This window comes from Asterias amurensis, chromosome 11, assembly GCF_032118995.1.
Source record: "Asterias amurensis chromosome 11, ASM3211899v1".
NCBI lineage: Eukaryota > Metazoa > Echinodermata > Asteroidea > Forcipulatida > Asteriidae > Asterias > Asterias amurensis.
Genome location: NC_092658.1, coordinates 8839298 through 8859703, shown reverse-complemented (window position 1 = coordinate 8859703; position 20406 = coordinate 8839298). Strand labels below are relative to the sequence as shown.

At 39.1% G+C, this 20406-nt stretch overlaps 1 protein-coding gene across 1 annotated transcript in view; it reads right to left on the bottom strand.

Moving 5' to 3' along the window:
• LOC139943703 (tubulin-specific chaperone D-like) overlaps nt 1–20375 on the bottom strand; it is a 106006-nt gene extending 85631 nt beyond the window's left edge. The window contains exons 1-20 of the mRNA XM_071940447.1: nt 20149–20375; nt 18506–18654; nt 17790–17891; nt 16986–17135; nt 16127–16182; nt 15399–15481; nt 14741–14790; nt 13962–14007; nt 12498–12630; nt 11678–11826; nt 10905–10965; nt 9921–9995; nt 9304–9398; nt 8653–8712; nt 7294–7448; nt 5571–5767; nt 4336–4409; nt 2996–3113; nt 1178–1238; nt 141–258 (exon numbers count right to left, since the gene is read on the bottom strand). Coding sequence (XP_071796548.1) covers nt 141–258; nt 1178–1238; nt 2996–3113; nt 4336–4409; nt 5571–5767; nt 7294–7448; nt 8653–8712; nt 9304–9398; nt 9921–9995; nt 10905–10965; nt 11678–11826; nt 12498–12630; nt 13962–14007; nt 14741–14790; nt 15399–15481; nt 16127–16182; nt 16986–17135; nt 17790–17891; nt 18506–18654; nt 20149–20347 — 2131 coding nt within the window. The 5' untranslated portion in view covers nt 20348–20375. The remainder of the gene's footprint in view (nt 1–140; nt 259–1177; nt 1239–2995; nt 3114–4335; nt 4410–5570; nt 5768–7293; nt 7449–8652; nt 8713–9303; nt 9399–9920; nt 9996–10904; nt 10966–11677; nt 11827–12497; nt 12631–13961; nt 14008–14740; nt 14791–15398; nt 15482–16126; nt 16183–16985; nt 17136–17789; nt 17892–18505; nt 18655–20148) is intronic.
• Between the last annotated feature and the right edge of the window lie 31 nt (nt 20376–20406).

The window sequence follows — 20406 nt, the reverse complement described above, 5'->3', positions numbered from 1 at the left end:
TAGCATACAGTATTTTCCTGCAAGATATGTGGGACTACGTTTGAATTATGAGATCTACTTCTTCTACATAGCACCCTGTAATAGTTTACAAGGTGCTGTGGCGCAATATGCTGCCAACCAAGCCTTAAGTCTTATCTTACCTAAGATATCATCTCCATGGAAGGGCATCTTGGAGAGGGACATCTTCTCAATGAAGTTACAGACAGCCGGCCGAAGAACCTCTCCAGTCAACCCACGAAACATCTTAGCATCCACCATCTACATCCAAACACAAATACGGTTACTGACAGATTAGGAGCGACTTAAGGTTGACCCATATAAATTTTAGTTTCAGACAGGCGAACTTCACATAACATTTACATTGGCTCGGCTCATGACAAGATTGACGTCTGAAACCAAGGTGTTCCATTAGAATATGGAACAATCTCCCGGGAGACCTGATCAACTGCACAACTCTTGCTAGTTTTAAGCAGGGTGTACAGTCAGTCCAGCTCCGCTAGGTCAGCCTGAGCTATTTTTAGCCGCACTCTACATTCACTGTTCACCCACCTGCTCTGTATACATGTATATCCACACCCTCGCATGCACACAACTTAGCTAGCATAGGTCACCGTGGTCCAGTGGTTAGACTCCGGGACTTGCAATCACGAGGTTGTGTGTTTGAATTCTGAGCCTGAGCTGTTTTTAGCCGCAATCTACATTCACTGTTCACCCACCTGCTCTGTATACATGTATATCCACACCCTCGCATGCACACAACTTAGCTAGCATAGGTCACCGTGGTCCAGTGGTTAGACTCCGGGACTTGCAATCACAAGGTTGTGGGTTTGAATTCTGAGCCTGAGCTGTTTTTAGCCGCACTTTACGTTCACTGTTCACCTACCTGCACTGTATATATCCACACCCTCGCATGCACACAACAACTACAGTACATAACACACCAGATGGTGGACTGTACTTTTACGGAAGAAGAAGAAGAAGAGTCGTTCCGAACGACTGCAACAGTCAATCTTTTAGAATTCTAGCGCATCCACTCGTCCCTAACTGTTTTAGACGTCAAACTTTTAATGTACTTAATTCAGAATTTGGTTTGGCGGGACTCTGGCACCCTCGTCTGAAACGGGTGTACTACACTCAAACCAAATAATTACTGAATGTCCTCCTATGTCATCCTTACTTTTCTGACTATCTCCTTCAGACCATTGACACTGGAAGCTCCAAGCACATCAGCTATAGAGCTACAGGAACAAAGAAAACGTAATACAGGGATCAGATTTACATATTGTAAAATTCGTCCTTCGGATGGGACGTAAAGCCGTTGGTCCCACGTGCTGTGTAACGCATGTAAAAGAACCCAGTGCGCTTATCGAAAAGAGAAGGGGTTCGCCCCGGTGTTCCTGGATGTGGCTGCTGTATGCGCCGTAGCACCTTGTAAGGTGCTAAATAATTGGGTCTTAGAATTCATCACTGCAATAACCTATCTTTCTGTAAGTTTTTATATACTCAGCGCCTTGAGTACCTTGTTTGGTAGATACGTGCGCTATATAAGACTTCGATATTATTATTATTAACAATTCCTGAAAATGGTTTGTGCGCCTGGGTTCACCCTTTTTCTAGATCGGGAACATTCTAAGTGTTTCCATTCAGGAGGTATACAGACTCTGTGCATCACAAAAAAATACAAAACTATAGGTTCGGACACAATGTGGACTATTTCTTTCTCCCTTTGTTGACTGCTTTTACTTCTCTTAAGAAAACCTGCAGCTTCACAGGTAATGTACAAAAAACTGATATCAGGAAACAATCTTAAGAAATTACGGGCCTGATAATGGTTAAATAAAAATCATTTGTCCAGAAAAAAAATTGGTGGAAAAAAAATATTTATATTTTTTTCAAATCGATTAACTACAGTACCAAACCAAATTTTACTGAATTGTTTTGAATGGTTTCTATTGAATATAACATAAACTTTAAAGGCACTGGACGCTTTTGGTTAATTAAACATATGCATAAAACAACAAACCTGTGAAAATTTAGGTTTGTGATCAATTGGTCATCGAATTTGCAAGAGAATAATGGAAGAAAAACACCCTTGTTGCATTACTTTGTGTGCTTTCAGATACATAATAAAAGGCTTCAGGCCTAAAGTATTTTATTACTTAAGTGAGAAAATTACACCTTTCTCAAAAACTACGTTACTTCAGAGGGAGCCGTTTCTCACAATGTTTTATGCTATCAACAGCTCTTCATTGCTTGTCACTAGTGCTGGGCGAATAGTGAAATTTTGTTATTCGGATACCGCTGACCAACTATCCGAAATTAACCGGATATTCGAATAGTTTTTTTTTCGCCGCTAGAGGGCGCTATATAAAAAAAAAAAAAAAAAAAAAAAAAAAAAAATTAAAATATTTTTTTTTTGTCGCTAGAGGGCGCTGTTCGTTTGTGAATGAGATCTTCTGGGCGGATTGATATTAGTTTTAGACAGTGTCACTCGGTTCATTCATAAAAATGACCGGATCTAATTTAAAGATGGCGATTTGCTTTTTCTTTTGATCGTGATTGACTCTACGTGAAGGAAAACTTTTGTAATCTTTGAACAAATTACGTCAGAAATGTCATTGTTTTGACTCTTCACGGAGGTGAGCATAGTTAAATACTTAATTTATGCTGTTTTATGCTGTCTTAATAGAAGTTTCATTAGGATTCAGACAAAACATTCATGTCAGTTGTCGCCCGACGTCCGCAGATATTCGGATATTAAAGAATATCCGGTTACTTGGTTGTAATTACAGAACTATCCGGTTTATAAATTGCTATTCGCGCCCTATGCGGATATCCGGTTAAGAAAAAAAAGGCATTCGCGGTTACGGATAGGAAAACCTATTCGCCATTAACCGGATATTCGAATAATTCGCCCAGGCCTACTTGTCACCAAGTAAGTTTGTATGCTAACAATTATTTTGAGTAATTTGAATTATTACCAATTTTTACTGACCTGCTTTTCTCTTCAGCGTATTTACAGAGTGCATGAGTAACCTCTGCAGCAGCCAGAAGTGCACCATGCCTGGTGTAGATATCTATCCCAGTGATCAGGGGTATCAGCGATGGAAGGACTGGAGGAAAACAAAAGGAAAGTTTAGAGTCAAAGTCTCCTGACAATGACAAGGGCAAGCAAGTCGAAACAGTGAAACCAATTAAGAATTCACTCCACGATAGTGAAGTTAATAACCAGAGGTCCACTCGATCCACTAAATGAAAGTAGTAGTCCCGGCCGATTTCCTACCTTCAGCCCAGGTACATGTAGTAGTTAAAAACCAGGACAGTTCGTTTAAGAACTGAAAAGTCTTTCGGATTCTGAAAATCTACTCTACGGTAGTAGAATATTAAGCAAGACAAGTTCTCTAAGAACATTATCTACCCAGCAAGTAGATATAAACATGGTGTTATCGCAAACCAAATATATACTTTAATTTCACAACAATCAAATTAAAAAACAGTTTGTAATAATAACTATTACCAAGTATAGTTGAGTAAAATAGTAAAAGTTGAAACCCTTTACTTACACCACAGCTGAACATGGGTGATTTAACATGCTCCGCTAATTTTAGTACGTATTTCTTTGTAAATACTGAAATTTTGTTTGCACGCAGATAATAATAATAATAAACCGTTCTTTTAAAGTGCATTACACACGGAGTCCCAAGGCGCTGTACAAAGTCAGACAGAAGAAACAGACAAAACTAGTTGGGGTTTAACAAGTGAGTTTTGAGAAGGCGTTTGAATTTATCCAGAGTTTTAGCGTCTTTGATGTTGCGGGGGAGTTTGTTCCAAAGAGTAGGAGAAGACGTAGAAAATGCACGCTGGCCGTAAGACTTAGTAGAAGCGGATGAACAGGCAAGTAGAGATTGTGATTGAGAGCGGAGATTTCGAGAAGGCTGGTATTTGTGAACAAGTTCTTGCAAGTATGTAGGTGCGTGGCCATGGATACAGCTGTATGTCAGAAGAAGGGTTTTGTAAGCAATCCGTTGTCTAACCGGCAGCCAGTGCAAGTCCGAGAAAATAGGTGAAATGTGGTCACAGGTTTTGGATAGTGTGTACAACTACAATTAGCTACAAAGTTAGCTACAAAGTTGTAATTAGTAAATACTACATACACTAGGGGCTTATCTCAAACCTCGGCTTAGGCTCTGGCTCAGGCTCCGCGTGCTGATGTCTGTGCAATTACGTGCTGAAAATGCAGGTTAAAGGCCGAGCTGTGTACACAGCGGGCGGAGCCTAAGCCTGAGCCAGAGCCCAAGCCTAGAATTGAGAAAGGCCCCTGTCCATGTAACTCACCTGTTTCAATCATATAGTCTGGTGCTTTTTCTGTCAGCTTGTACAATGCCTGGGATGTCAGCTCCCTCACTGCACTGTAGTATTTGGAATAAATATCAGTTCAATACCTATTCATTAATAGACAGACAGCAGAACAAACACAGACAGGGGGTCGGTGTGCCTCTGGTCACATGAGGAAAGTGACGTAACTTCGTCCAGGGATCCGGTGTCCCTCTGGTCACATTAGGAAAGTGACGTAACTTCGTCCAGGGATCCGGTGTCCCTCTGGTCACATGAGGAAAGTGACTAACTTCAGCCAGGGATCCGGTGTCCCTCTGGTCACATGAGGAAAGTGGCGTAACTTCGGCCAGGTTACGTCATCAACACCAAATGTTTGGTTTTGGGGTAAACCATGGTGTTTCTGGTTCACATAGCAAGCACCCTTTAATTACAGGTTTCTTCAGGCTTGCAAACTACAGTGACTTATAAGTTCACTAATGAGGCATACATGAAGGTGTACTTGGTTTCATTACCAGAAATTTATAATAAAACAAAATTAGAGGAAGTTTATCTAATCTGTTAAATTTCAATAAAACAAAACAAAACCAATACAACCAAACTGCCCTCATTTCATTACATCTACAGGTACATCTATCCAGCTACTTGTCAAAGCCTTTCAGCATCTAGACAAGGGTGCGACTTTTGTTAAGGGAAACCAGTGAAAATATGTAAAAGAAATTCTGTCGAGAATTGTGTGCATGTTTAAACACATGAAAACTATGATTGCACCAATTAAAGGATTTGGGTACTTTTTCAAAACGTCCATAGATTTACATTAAACTTACAGGGTTTGAAGATAATGATGGTGGAAAGCTTCCCTTCAAATATTACTTACTGTGGTGCTGTAGTTTTTGAGAAATGAGTAAAACAATGTCATGAAAAAACGTTTGTAAATGATTAAAATAATTTTCGTCTCATGAGACGAAAATTATTTTCATGACACTGTTTTACTCATTTCCCTAAAACTACAGCACCTCAGCACGTAATATTTTCAGGGAAACTTTCTACTATCATTATCTTCAAACTGTGTAAGTTTAGTGTAAATCTGTGGACATTGTGTTTTCTGTCCTACAAAAGTTACATAGACCCTTTAAAGCACTGTTCCTTCAAATAAACAAAATATTTCAAGTAACAAAAGTTCAAAATTATTCCACAAATTATTTCATATCCAAAAAAAGGTAGGGCCTCTAACTTACCCATCCCAGTGACCGGTCTTGACTTTGGCCAGATGATCAATCAGTGGTATGGTGTACTCTTCAAAGTCAGAGATGTAACAGCTGATGTTGAGATACGTATTACTTCGGTTACCGACTGCAAAGTAGTCGGCAGTCGTCAGGATATCAATTCCGTGGGGGAACGTGCCTTGACGTCCGACATTCTCCTGGAACGCAGCCTGTGAATTCAAATTTAAAAAAAGACAGTACTTCAATTCAATTCAATTCAATTCAATTCAAAAAACTTTAATCATCCTTTGCAGGCAATTACAATAGCTTTCAGCGATACATCCAATGTCAAATCAACATAGCAAACCAATTGTGCAATTTTTTATAACTGCATCAAATTTGGCGTACAGGTAGAAAAATACATTTTGACTTAATCAGATTATCTAAGTAGGATTTGAAACCTTGCATGGTGGAAATATGATATAGAAAGGTTTGCGGTAATGATAATCTCTAAAGATTAACATTACATTACATGAGATGATCATTACATGGTGTTACCGCAAACCTTTCTATGTAAACTTAATCTGTCGATACGTTATGGCGATTGCTCCCAATCACTGTGCTCTCTGCAGATCAACAATGAGGATACAATACAAATACAATACAAAAATTCATTGGGTGTCTTACAAAGCTGTATCACTGCGCTTAAAGACCCTGACACTATTGGTAATTGTCACAGACCAGTCTTCTCACTTGGTGTATATCAACATATGCATAAAATAACAAACCTGTGAAAATTTTGACTCAATTAATCGTCAAAGTTGCAAGAGAATAATGGAAGAAAAAACACCCTTGTCACACGAAGTTGTTTGCTTTCAGATGCTTGAATTCGAGACCTCAAAATCAAATTCTGAGGTCTCGAAATTAAGTTCAAATATTTTAAAGAGAAATAACTTCTTTCTCGAAAACGAAGCTACTTCAGAGGGAGCCGTTTCTCACAATGTTTTATACCATCAACATCTCTCCATTGATCGCTAACAAGTAAGTTTTTATGCTAACAATTATTTTGAGCAATTACCAATAATATCAATCAGTTTATTTCCACAGTTTAAAAATCACAATCAGTATCAAATCATAGGCAATGTATTAGTTGGAAATAAAGAAATAAATAGTTGTTTAAAAAGATTAATTAAATGAATAATAAGCATTGACATTCGTGAAACTGTGGGGTACCCATACAGAAGCAAGGCTTGTAAGGGTATAGTTCCCTGAGCAAGCTTGTGCATTGAGCATAGAACCCACAGTCACCAGATAATGTACCAGTGTAGGGGATGATAGGAAGTTTGTTTTCTTGAGCAGGTCACAGTCCACACCTTGCTGGAACATTTCGGACGATGAGTTCTTTGAGGTACAGTGTATGGTTCATGTCACAGATACATTGACAGACAAAATGTGACCAGTTTGAATTGACCGATCCAGTAGGCTCCGCCCACGACGCACGTGTGAGCAAGAACACGTGTGGCTCTCCAATGCCTTTCTGCACAACTCTGCCACGCGCGCCAAGGTACGCGCACGCATGATGGACCTTATTTGTCGGACCTTCGTTGTGTTGTGATTGGTCAATACGCAATGGGGCGGAGCTTAGTGGATCGGCCTATTAGATACGCTGTGATGACGCTGTGATGATGTTATTCATGTATACAGATTCTAACAACCAAATTGTACAGCGATGTTTGTTACTTTTAATTTTACTCACCGAAGCAGCTCGTCTGCAGTTGACTTCTCGATCGAAGACAGTGGTGATGATGAGAGCTGAGGCCAGATTATTCACATGGTCCTGGATGTCTTCAGGATCGTAGGCTCTAGCGAAGGCCCAGCAGACGTAGCAAGCTGCATCTCTCACATGAGCACCTGGCAATAATAGGTACACTAACTATTCATCTAGCACTTTATTTTGGGTCGCCTCAAAACACTAATTTTCTTTTGACAATAGGCACATTGTACTATTTTGAACCAGTCACAAATTCAATTCAGTTCAAAAACACATTTAGTACATGTGACATGTAATTTCATAACTTTCAATTACCTCTTTTTCTGTATAAATGTACATGTATATACTAAGAGCCTTGAGTACCGTGCGCTATATAAGACTTCGATATTATTATTATAATTACTATTTATTTGGCTGGTAACCTTATAACTGTTCACCACACTTTGTTGAGCCTAGAACCCATTGTGGCTCTTTTGCCGACAGATAATTTTCTGTATACGGACCCAGAATCTGGAACCAACTTCCACAATACATCAGAGATACCACCTCACTGCATACATTGAAGACACTCCTGAAAGCTCACCTGTTTCAGGAGGTGTATCATCCATAATGTTTCTCCTGTTTGTGCCCATTCTTGAACATCAGCGGCTTAGAGCAAACTTTTGATTTTGCCGCTTTATAAGTTTCTTTTGATTGATTGATTAATTGATTGATTGATTGAAAAGTGTTTTGTGCTTAGTTACTTTTGTGTGCATAAGCAGCTTTTAAAAATGGTCCCTGCAGGACACGACCCACACTATGTATGGCAAGACAAAGAAGGAAACACACAGACATGCTTGATTGTACTTCATGTACTTCTTGATCAAAGATCATGGTGATAAAGAGATGATAAAAATAACTGTATTTATAACGCGCCTTTTTTTAAAGGATACAAAGTGACAAGTATTTTAACAGCAAGGCGAGTGGGATGAAGTTTGAATTATGAAACCTAAACCTTAGCACCGCGTAATGGTTTACAAGGTGCTGTAGTGCATTATGCTGCCAATCCATCCAGGAACACCGGGGTGAACCCCTTCTCTTTTTGAAAGTGCACTGGGTTCTTTCACATGCGTTACACAACACATGGGACCAACAGCTTTATGTCCCATCCGAAGGATGAAGCAATGGAAAAGTGTTTGGTTAACATGTTAAGGACAAAAGTGTCATGCCTGGGGGATTTCGAACCACACACTGCTGATCAGAAACACCAGATCCCTTGAAGATCCGTTACCTGACAACACTTGTATATACCCTGAAAGTTGTAGTTACCAAATACCTCTAGAAACAAATCTTTGTCTAACTTACCAACACTGTACGACCCCCTCTTCTCATCATAGGCGAGAGCCTTCAAGACTACAGGCACAACTGCAGATGAAAAATAACCATTTAGTAAGACAGTGATTTCACCAAACTTCTCTGACTTCATTCTTTAAATTTAAATTAGTATGCATTGAAATACAATTTTTTTTTAGCTTTACCAATACGCTCGTCAATTAACAGGGACTACTAATCATTTTATTTTTTAAGAAAAGTTCAATCTTTTTTTTTCACCTGTAAATCGTAAAATACACTTGTTTGCTATTATTTGATTGCTGAAGTCAAACTATACAGCAACAGTCTGTTAAGTGTTTTTCTTTTACTGACTTTGATTTTACTGACTTTGATTTTTTTTTTTCAGATGGAAATATTTCTCCGCAGGATTGGCATTTGAATAAACTTTATAATCAGTGCACTACTAAAATTTGTTTTCCTTTGTTTCCCTTTTTATTTTATTTTTATTTTTTTGAGGGTGTGATTTTTAACACATCCGCGATTTTAGCTTTAAAAGTGGTTGTTTCATTTTTGGTTTATACAAAAAATATGACCCCAAAAACAAATACAGTTCTTGATAAAAAAGTTAAAACCAAAATCAAAAAAAAGTTAAAGGTACTGGGAGGGGCAGCATCGGGTACCCACCTTCTGGTAACCTTTCCGGGAGGAGTAACCCACGTCGTCCAAGCTCAGCTAGAGCAAGACATCCACCGTGCCAAGCCCCATCAGACTCGCGCAAACTAAATCAAGACATTAACATTAAAAGGTGAAATACACTATTGTGTTTGGGAAGAAACAACCCACAAAACACAAAACACAATGTCCACAGATTTACAATAAACTCACACAGTTTGAAGAAAATGATAGTTTACCACCTGAGGTGCCGTATTTTTTAGAAATGAGTAAAACGATGTCACGAAAATACGTTTCACATGCTAAATAAATGTTCATCTCCTGAGACGAAAATTATTTTTGTGACTTGTTTTACTCATTTCTCAAAAACTACAGAAGCTTTCTACTATATTATCTTCAAACCGCGTAAGTTTAATGTAAATCTGTGATTATTGTGTTTTGTGTGCTGCAAAAAGGACCCAGACCCTTTAACACTAACCCAGCATATATTGTCTCGTAAAAACTGCAAACTGGTGTTTTAAAATCTGGGCAACTAAAACTTCCTGGGGCAAGTAAAGAGCACAGTTTACAAACCCAGCAGGCTACTTTACAAAAAGCTTAAGAGCAAAGCCTTTCGACTTCTGACTAACCTGAAGAGCTCCAACATGGAACCGGTCACTTCATCAGCCAGCTCCCTTGGCAACCTTCCAGTCATTCTACCAATACTGTACAGAAAAAACAAATCGCTGTTATATTTCTTTGACGTCTGGCCAAGTTTGTTAATAAAGGTTTTGACATTTTCGGAATGTCCACCATCTCCAAAACATCTTTTTAATGTTACACTGTTTTCGATTGGTATCATAATTTAAAAAAAAACTTGAACAATGTGCCATCTATCAGAAAGATCCACAGGTGCAGATAGATACAACACATCTTCTGAAAGTTGTAAACAATATTTTTATCATAAACTACACACTGCTGATATGTATATATTTGGTCTGGGGTAACACCATGTGTATATCTATTTGGCTGTGTAGATTTTGTTCTTTGGGAAAAAGGTATTGCTTTCTATTCTACTGTCGCGGAGTAGATTTCAGAATTCAGGAGACAATTTAGTTCTAAAAAGAACCATCCTGCTTATTATCTACAGTGTACTACCTGGGCAGAAGGTAGGAAAACGGCTGGGACTACAACTTACCATAAGTGGATCGAGGGGACTTCTCGTTATTAACTTAACTGCGGCAGAGTGATTTTTTAATTGGTCTCCATCATATACACATTGTGTTACTGCAAACCAAATATACATCGATACATGTACCTCACCATGCAATGTCTCAAAAACTACAATCTGCTGATACTCTGATCAGGTACCCTGCTGCATACAATGGTGAAAGTGGCAGTTCTAATTCTCAAATCATAAAGGGACCAGACCATCTTTTCCTTCCAGTCTCATTTTGGTTTCACTGGGTCAAATAGAAGATACACAAGATGGCCCCCCCCCCTTACATCAGCCACACCAAAGAAAATTACCATTTCCCCAAATCCAAAAATTTCCATTGATATTACCTTTATTTTTCCCAAACATTACTTGGTATGCGTTTACATTATGCTAAACAAAAGACCATTGTTCTTACCCTTTCGCTGCAGACCATCTCACTATTGTGTCTTTGTCCCTTAAACCAACGAGAAGTTGCTCTGGAAAATGAAAGCAAAAGAATTTGGAGTTTGAGTAACTCAATATTAAAACGCTGCGCTGGGTGGTCTAGTGGCAAGACATCTGCTCTAGCAATGCAATGGTTGTGGGTTTGAATCCGACCCGAGTGATTTGCCATGGATAGACTCGGAACACTCGTGATAGACTCGGGATAGTACCGAGTATACAGTGCTTAGTAAACATCGGTGTAAGAGTAAACAATAATTTGTTCAGTATTAGGAGAGACTGCGAAAGTCTCTGGTGTTGGAAATGTGGGATTTTATTTCCTTAATACGTCAATAGCTATGTATCTTTGAATACATGCGAGACTTGCCCAAGTCTATTTTTAAATTGCAAACATCATGCAAAAGGAGAGCCTTGCTCTGGAAGGCTAAACCTAAATAACACCACACATGTGCCAACAACAATAAATAACGCTCAGCCCAGCCAACAGTCCCCACAAACACGCAGGCCACATCTTCCCTAAAGCCTAGCCCACAACCTATAGACCGATCAATTAAGCTCCGCCCCCATTGCGTATTTACCAATCACAACCCATTGCGCAACCAAAAGTCCAACAAATAAAGTCCGACATGCGTACACATATACTTGGTGCGCGTGGCAGAGTTGTGCTGAATGGCATTGGAGAGGCTCACGTGTTCTTGCTCACACGTGCACCGTGGGTGGAGCCTAAAGCATCGTACTATTCCTTACCGATTACATCTTCTATTTCCTCTGGTATATCATAATCATCATCATCATCATCTTCCTTAGCAATCTGAGAGCCACCAGTAGCTACAGCTATGGGAGCCACATCTTGTGCCTTCAGGTTCTCCGCTAAAGATCGACTTCCTCTCTGATATCTGATCAAAAAAGAAAAACTTGTCAAAGTTTACCAAACTGGAATCCAAACAAAAGGAGAACGTTCAATTTTGCAATTTGTCGTGGCTCGGGTCTATGATTAAAAGAATAGTTTCCTGTAGAGCCACTCCTTGTTACGCATATTTATCATACCGGGCACTGGTCTGAAGCCCGGTTCCTACTTGATGACGTCACAACATCGCAACGATTAATTCGAAGGGGTTGAGTTGTGCTCAACTCTCTTGCGAATATCGCAGCGAAAACAGAGTTGTGACGTCAAATTCACGTACAAATTTGCATCGCATTCACATTCGCAGGAAGTATGCACCAGGCTTTACAGGTCCAATGATTTCATTGGCTACAATAATCTGTGTTATGACTGGTCCAAGATGATGTAGTGTCAGCTTGCACTTCCGATCTGTGCGTGTGCATAATGTTGTGTACATCATGTAGTGTTGTTTTATTCACTTTGTAATATGTGTATGTGTGAACTGACTGCGAATCTCAGTGTGAAATGAATGTGAGGTCAAAGGTACCATCCGATTAGGCAGGTATCTGGCCTTATTCACGGGCCTCAAAGTGTTTTTGTTAGTCACTCAGGCAAGTTACAGCTGAACATGGGCTTGATTCAGAGTGGAATACAAACCCACAGAATACCATTTTCTTATCTCACCTCCAGGCAGCGGTCCTAGTCTTGAGGAATGTCAGGCCTAACCGTTGGATAAGCTTCATAGCCAGCTTGCGGATCTGAGTATTTTCACTGCTCAACAGTTTACAGGCTACCAGCCTCTCCAAGACAGCAGGAGCTGAAGAATAATATAAGAAGTATGAGAGGTGATCTGCAGCGCAGTTGGGTTTCTGCATTAAAGGGATAATAATGTTGACCGCAGAATGATGAGCCCTTTAAAGTTCAGTATTCTATGTTCTGCGACAAGCAGGCAAGGAAAATGGGCCCTCTTAAGTTAAAGGAACATTACAGAATTGGTAATTAAAAAAATCGTCTTAGATCACATATTTACATAAAACTGATGATGATGATTGTAGAAAACATCCCTTGAAATATTTCTGTCTGAAATGTCATATTTGATGAGAAATAAATAAAACTAATTTAAAGCTTGGAGTTTATTGCTCAGTTAGTGTTTTATTCATTTTCTGTTTAAAACGATGTCATGCAAAATGTGTAATCTTCTTTTACTTCTTTCTCATAACCCAAATGGCCAGTTTATTGTCAGTTTATGTATATGATTGATTACATAAAATGCTACAGTGCCAGCAATTACTTTGTAAGCAAAAACCAATTCTGTAATGTTCCTTTAAGTTATAGACTGTTACTTGCATAACAACAGGAAAAAAAACCCTCAGAATTAAGCAGTTAAGAGATCAGCGCCCAATTTCATGGCTCTGCTTACTGTAAGCAAAGAATCATTGCGCTTGCACGTAAGCAGCGAATGACGATCATAAACGCAGAATTCAGCGGTAGGCAGAGCCATGAAATTGGGCCCAGGGGACGTGGGTGAGGGAGGTAGGGCTAGCACTTGATTCTGCAGGGCTTGTAGCTCAAAGCTTTTACTGGACCAGATAAATTCTTGCAATACCGAAACTGAGAAGAACACCATCTACACAGTTTCACATTTGAGCTGGGCCCCATTTCATAGAGCTGCTAAACACAAAAATTTGCTTAGCATGAAATTTTTGCCTCGATAAAAACAGGATTACCAACAAAATGTTCACGTGGTTTTCAGGATTAAGCAAATGAAAGCTGAATACCAGTAACAAGCAATATGCAACAAATGAAAATTTGGTTGGTAATCCTGTTTTTATCAAAGACGAAATGTCATGCTAAGCAAATTTTTGTGCTTATCAGCTCTATGAATTTGGGCCTAGTTTTCCAGGAGAACAAGCACTAAGATCACAGTAGTCTAAATGGTAATACTTCAATACACAACGGAATTGAAAGATTGTATTGATCAGTTAAAATTGAAATGCAGTGAGGTGTTTTATTAAAAACACAGACTGCCAAACTTGTTTACTGGCCGGATGCTAAAATCACTGGCTTTGGGCCTTCAGTTCAGTTCACGGTTAATTTTAAGCCCCGGAAGGGAGTGTAAAGGAAAGATATAGAGTATCACAAACTAACCATAATCTACAATGTCCTCTCTTTTACCAAGCTTGAACAGCGAAGCCTTTAAAGAAATAAAAAGAAGATTAAAGGTGATTTTATTTAAATACCTTGCACCATGTAAATAGTTTGGAGCCTTGATAAGAACGTTGTGGTAAGACTTTCACAAGTTTAAAAAAAATTCTTAAAAGCAACACTGGACACCTTAATTGCCATAGACAAGTCTTCTCACTTGGTGTATATCAACGTATGCACAAAATAACACATATCAAAATTTGAACTCATATCAAAATTTGAACTCAATTGGTCATCGAAGTTGCAAGATAATAATGGAAGAAAAACACCCTTGTCACACGAAGTTGTGTGCTTTCAGATGCTGGATTTCAGGAATTTGTTTTCTTTCTCGAAAACTACATTACTGCAGAAGGAGCGGTTTATCACATTGTTTAATAATACTATCAACAGGTCTCCATCACTCGGTACCAAGTAAGTTTTTATGCCAACAATTATTTTGAGTAATTACCAATAGTGTCCAGTGCCTTTAAGAGATGTACTTATAATTACATTATGGATAAAGAAACAACTACTATTAGGTTTTACCCCTTCACACATGTGCAAAGAGCAGCAAGTTGTTATTGCCAGTAATTTTCACAGTCATTACCACAGGCCAACCACCATGTCCTCCCAAAACCAAATTTAAATAACCACTTGAAAATCATATTGTTTTTATGCTTGAAACGTTAGCCATAGCTGAACCACTGTATACGAACAAAAATGACATATTGTTTCTTACTTACCAATGAGGCAAGCACCCCTGAAACCAGTGCCATACCAGACATCGTTTCATCTGAAGGAAAAACAGACAAATTGTCAACCTTAAAAACATTATTTTATTCTTCAAAGTCATCAAAATGTTGTTGCAAATAATTGAAAGTGGTGGATAAAGGGATCACTATAATCATATAACCAACCTGTAAAAATGCTTTCAAATTAGTTGGTCAGTTTTTTCATGAAAACAAGAAAAATGCTTTTGTCAGGGTGTGATTGTACAAAAATGAATAACAAAACCTGATAACTGTGTCTTTTTTATCAGAAAGCCTACTTGTTACGAAGAAGGTAATGGTAGTAAACATCCTGCGGATTGTTCTGTATCAAATAAAGAGGCTAAAACAAAACATCCTTTTTCGTCTGGCAACTCACACCTGTTATCGCAATGTAATTTCTTTTTTGAACAGTGTTCTTAATTTGATCAGCACAACCAGTAGGGCTGCTGACTGTCCCAGGTAGATTAACTGCTCATCCATTAAGTTTAATGACCCAAGGAATTCAAAGTTAATACACCAACTTATTGAAACCGATAAATTCTTCTAAGTTTTTGTGGCCAAACTCAGAAATTCTCTAAAATAATTAAGTTTTTCCGTAATGTGGGGAGGAAAAGTACAACTTGTGACTCACAATCCGTATCAGACAGAGTTCGCAGACACCAGTCCAGGAAGCTCGGTAGCTGTTGCTGTTTAACGTCATGCCGTGTTAGAAATCTGAAAAAAAGGTAAAATAAGTCCATAATGCCAGGGCCCAACTCCATAAAGCCTGTAGGCAAAAAAATGTTGCTTAACAAAAAAGGAATCAGCCAGAATACCATACATTTACCATTGCTGCGATTAGTGCCCTGGTCATTGCTTAGCCAAGAAATTTGGTAATCAGAATTTTCTGCTTAACAGCTTTATGAAAATGGGCCTGGTCATGTTCTGGCTTCTATATATTCCACCCCTCAGCCACAACTCTTTTTTAATAGTTTTGAGTTGAACAAAGAAAGATTTACTTAGTGGGACATGAACATGTGACCTCCAAAATAACATACCAGTGCTCTACCAACTGAGCTATCTACATGTAGCCTAGATGTTGGCTGTGTTGCTATAATGTCAGACACTTCACAAGATGTACAAGATGTCCTTTTAATGCGCATTCAGTTTTGCGCATCCAATAAAACAAGATTTGTTTAAAATTAATAACATCAAAATAAAGTACAAAACATTTCATTGCTAAAACAAAAGGTACACATATTTCCCACATGCCACTAAATTCCTAAAAACATAAAATGAAAATAGTAGTATTAAACAAATTATTAATTAAAGCCCATTTTAAAAGCTTTAATTTGAAAGTTCAATATTCAACTTGCTCACTTTGAGATCATTAAGGCAGCAGCATCTCTTGATTTATCAGACACTTGAAGATATTTCTGTAGAACAAAAAAACACAGCATGAGAAATTCAGGGTTCTGACATATTGTTGGCTTGCAGAATATGTAAAGGGTCTGGACACTATTGGTAATTACTCAAAATAATTATAAGCATAAAACCTTACTTGGTAACGAGTAATGGGGAGAGGTTGGAAGTATACAACATTGTGAAAAACGGCTCCCCCTGAAGTGGAGTAGTTTTCGCGAACGAAGTAATTTTCCCCGAATTTGATTTCAATACCACAGATTTAGAATTTGAGGTCTCGAAATCAAGCATCTGAAAAGCACACAACTCCGTGTGACAAGGGTTTTCTTTCATTATTATCTCGCAACTTTGATGACTGATTGAGCTCAAATTTTCACATGTTTGTTATTTTATGCATATGTGGAGATCATACAGCAAGTGAGAAGACTAGTCTTTGTGAATTACCAAAAGTGTCCGATGTCTTTAAACAGTTTGCTTGATAGGGCACAATAACGCACACAGTTACTACGCAGCAAAAGTTGTATAAGCTGGCACATGAATTTCTGCTTGCATTTTCGTTGAGTTTACAGGAGTGCCATTGTGGAGTATTTGACGATATGGACCCAACAAGGGAATTCTTTATTAAACCTGTAATCCACAGTGGGGGAGGGTTGGGGGGTGGGGGGCCCTTTTTCACAATGGATTGCCAGAAGTTGTTCCAGGCATCTATTAACACCACCTGTAATTCTACCAAAAACATTTGCTTGTATACAAGTCAACGGCCGTAAAGTCAGTAACCTTTTTCCTAAAGGATTTCCTTTTGTCCTACTAGACTAACCTTTCCTACATTGATGATTCTTATCATAGTTGGCTCTTTCTTCCGTCCGTCCTCATCTATCGGCGCATTACTGTCTAGTTTAGCCATATCAAATGGTATCATGCAGATTATGGACATCCATAGCAGTAGTATGTAACGAGTCTCCCAGGTCTGTAGCAGGAACGAAAAAAACAACAGAGTGAGACCTCATCAGGAATCATTTAATAATTCTTTCTCTAAAGACCCCTCGCACAATGCGCAGCGCATTTACACGCGCCTATCTTTTGGGAGTCAAAATTGTGCACAAGGGAGTTGACTCCCAAAATGATGGAAATGATAGACGCGCATTCTTAGGAGGTGCGTTCCGTGTTGTGCAAGGGTCTATATCCCATATTAGTATTATTATAATTTGAACACACACTAAGCCTAACACTCAATGCACGGTTCTCCCCTATACAAGCTAGCTTATTGGCCCTATATGCACGAATTGCAATTTGTGCAGGAATTGCGTGCCAATACCGGCAATTTTCAGCCGATATGCAACAATTTATTGTTTTCCACAACAAAAATAAAGAGAAATAAACCATATAGATATTATTGAGAATGCTTTTAGATTGCACAGAAATTTGGGCCCCACGGGTGTTGAAGTACCAGGGGTGGATTTCACAAAGAGTTAAGACTAGTCTTATCTCAATTAAGGACTCTCAAGTTACTCATCCTAACTTTAGGACCAGCCTTAAGTTTTTAATATCTCCTAAAGAGTCCTAGGACTAGTCCTAAGTTTGTGAAATCGTCCCCTAGGCTGGTTGCCTTCTCTGCTCATACCGTGAAGTCGGCTGGATCCTGCCTGTCCAACATAGCCAAGACTGGTTCCATATCGGCGACTTCATGAGGAAGAATCCTGATAACTGTCTTGAAACCACGTGCCTATCAGAAAAAGATAAAAATACAAATTTCTCTGCCATCTCCAAAAATTATCAAGCTACATTGTTCACAGAATGTAAGACAGAGCCCAATTTCATTTTAAGCAGACAATTGACAAATGTTAAGCGAAGCAAAAATTAACAAGATACCAGTCACAGATTGTACAAACATGGTACTTTGGCTAGTAACCTTTTTCTGGTAAACATAATTTTGTTGTTCTTAGCTATTTTTTGCTTGGGACTCCCCTGGGCTGTATTCAATGGGGATAAGAGACTGTGTTAAATGAAAAAGTTTCTGAACAAAACTAAAGCGATTTTGTAGCGGATAAGAGCACCGGATTCAAGCTCTGGTGTTTGATTAGCAGAGTGTGGGTTTCAAGTCCCGGTCGTGACACTTGCTACACAAAGTTGGGGAGGTAGAGCTTTCTGCTCTACCGGCCAGGCTTCTGATTGATGATACCCAAGCCTACCCATCCATATGGACTGTAAATGGGGTAACCCTGTTACAGCCCTAGGAGTAGGTGGCAACGGCCCCTGGAAGAACAACAATTGTAGCCCACACCTTGAAGTGGCCTTCAGGCCTTGTGTGTCTGGCGCATTGCATAATAAGTCTCCTACCTTGGTAAGTAAATAGAGGAACTTGAACGCAAGATGAGACAGTCCAGGCGGTGATTTTGTATCTCGAGCAGTATCCAATAGAGGAAGAAGCATTCCTTCAAGATGTGGATCCAGCAAGTGAGGCTGCTCCTGGTATTTATCAACGATAACTGGTGGCAAAAAAATAATATTCAAACGATTAGTAAACTCAACCGCGCTACACTCAGTACACAGCGAGGAGAGTTGTTCGCAAGAAGTTGACCAATTTGAATTATAATGCAATTTTTTTAAATGTTACTTATTTAAACATATTCAAAACATACAGGGCAATCATATAGTAAGTAAACACAGTTAGCTGGTTCAATTAAACAGCCGACCCGCCCAGAGGGAATAGGCCTTAAAATTTTTATCGGTAAGAAGAGAAAATGGTCCTGACAAGGAGAGGCAAAGGATTATCGATACAGTCAGACACAAATAAAATGTGGCTACCTTTGCAACTTTTAAGGGATTCTTTTAAAGGGTAACATATCTTAGGCCATGAGATGAAAGTTTCAGATTTGCGTCCGGGCATTTTTGAAATGACGTGAGGCTTTTTTTCATTTTTCATTATTCGGCACATGAAGATGCGCAATCTTCAACATGCGCAAACTGGTGCTCGATACACAAATTTGCCTATTCTGCATAGCGCAAATTGAAAATTGCGCAGAATATTGTTGCGCAAATTTGAGGATTGCGCTCGACAGATGAACGTCAGCAGCTGCGTGTTTTACTGACTGCAAACAAAACGATCGCGATCGCAATCACGATCGCAGCGGAATGTCTGCCCTGTAAAGTACTACTAGTACTAGTACCTTTTACCCTTGTTCGATGATTTAAAACTTGAAAATTTGTGATGCAGAGTCTTTTTTGTGAAAATAATTAAATTTTGTGAAAATAATTAAATTTTTTGGCGGTAGCTTTCAGAGCATGCGGGCGGTAGACGCAAATCTATCGTTTTCATTCTCATGGCCTTATCAAATGCGTTTCCAAGCTACTCGTCCGTCGGACAACTCGACTGTCAGACAACTCGACGGTTGAGACAGCTCGACCGTTCGAACAACTCAACGGACGGTTTATTCAACTGTCACACAACTCGACTTAGGACCAAGACAAGTCGACGGATGGCCAGGACGGGGGCCTCAGCACGGGCACGCACAGGGCCGGGAAGGGGGAGGGGGGGGGGGGTAGAGTAAGTGTGGTGGCAGGATACAGGAACTTTTCGGTTTGTAGCTCGGATAACTTTCCGTATGGCACCACCACTTTTTCACTGATTTTTAGTACCAAAAAAAAGGGATATCTCAATCTCATTGAGGTAAATTAGATTTAGATACTATATTATTTCATATCAAATGAAAAAGGGAGGTGCTGGCGCCATACGGAAACTTCTTACTGAAGTTATGTAACATTTTCATTGGAAAAGTTTCCGTATGGCGCCACCACTTTTTCATTCAAAATAAAATAATAGAGTATCTAATTTACCTGATTGATATATCCCTTTTTGTAAAAATTAGAGAAAAAGTGGTGGCGCCATGCGGAAAGTTATCCTTTTCATTTAAACAAATTAGCTGCAAAATTGGGGAAAGGCATCCATATCATAACTGGTTAAGCACAATTTCAATACATACAAGTAAACTTTTCCACCGCTAATTCCATTGGTATTTGGTCGTTGTAAACTGTTGCAAGACTTGTAATGAGTCCTTTCACCTCGTCTACCTCAGCAAACTCCTCATGAGTGCTCCCAGCTTGAGCAATATTTGCATCCTCGGCACTGTCGTCCATGTTGGCAGTTGTTGCTGCCGTACCAATGTTTGTTTTCTCCACCATTTTGTTCTTACACGTTGGAAAACAAACAGATTAGTCATCAGGGGGATCTGATGAAAACA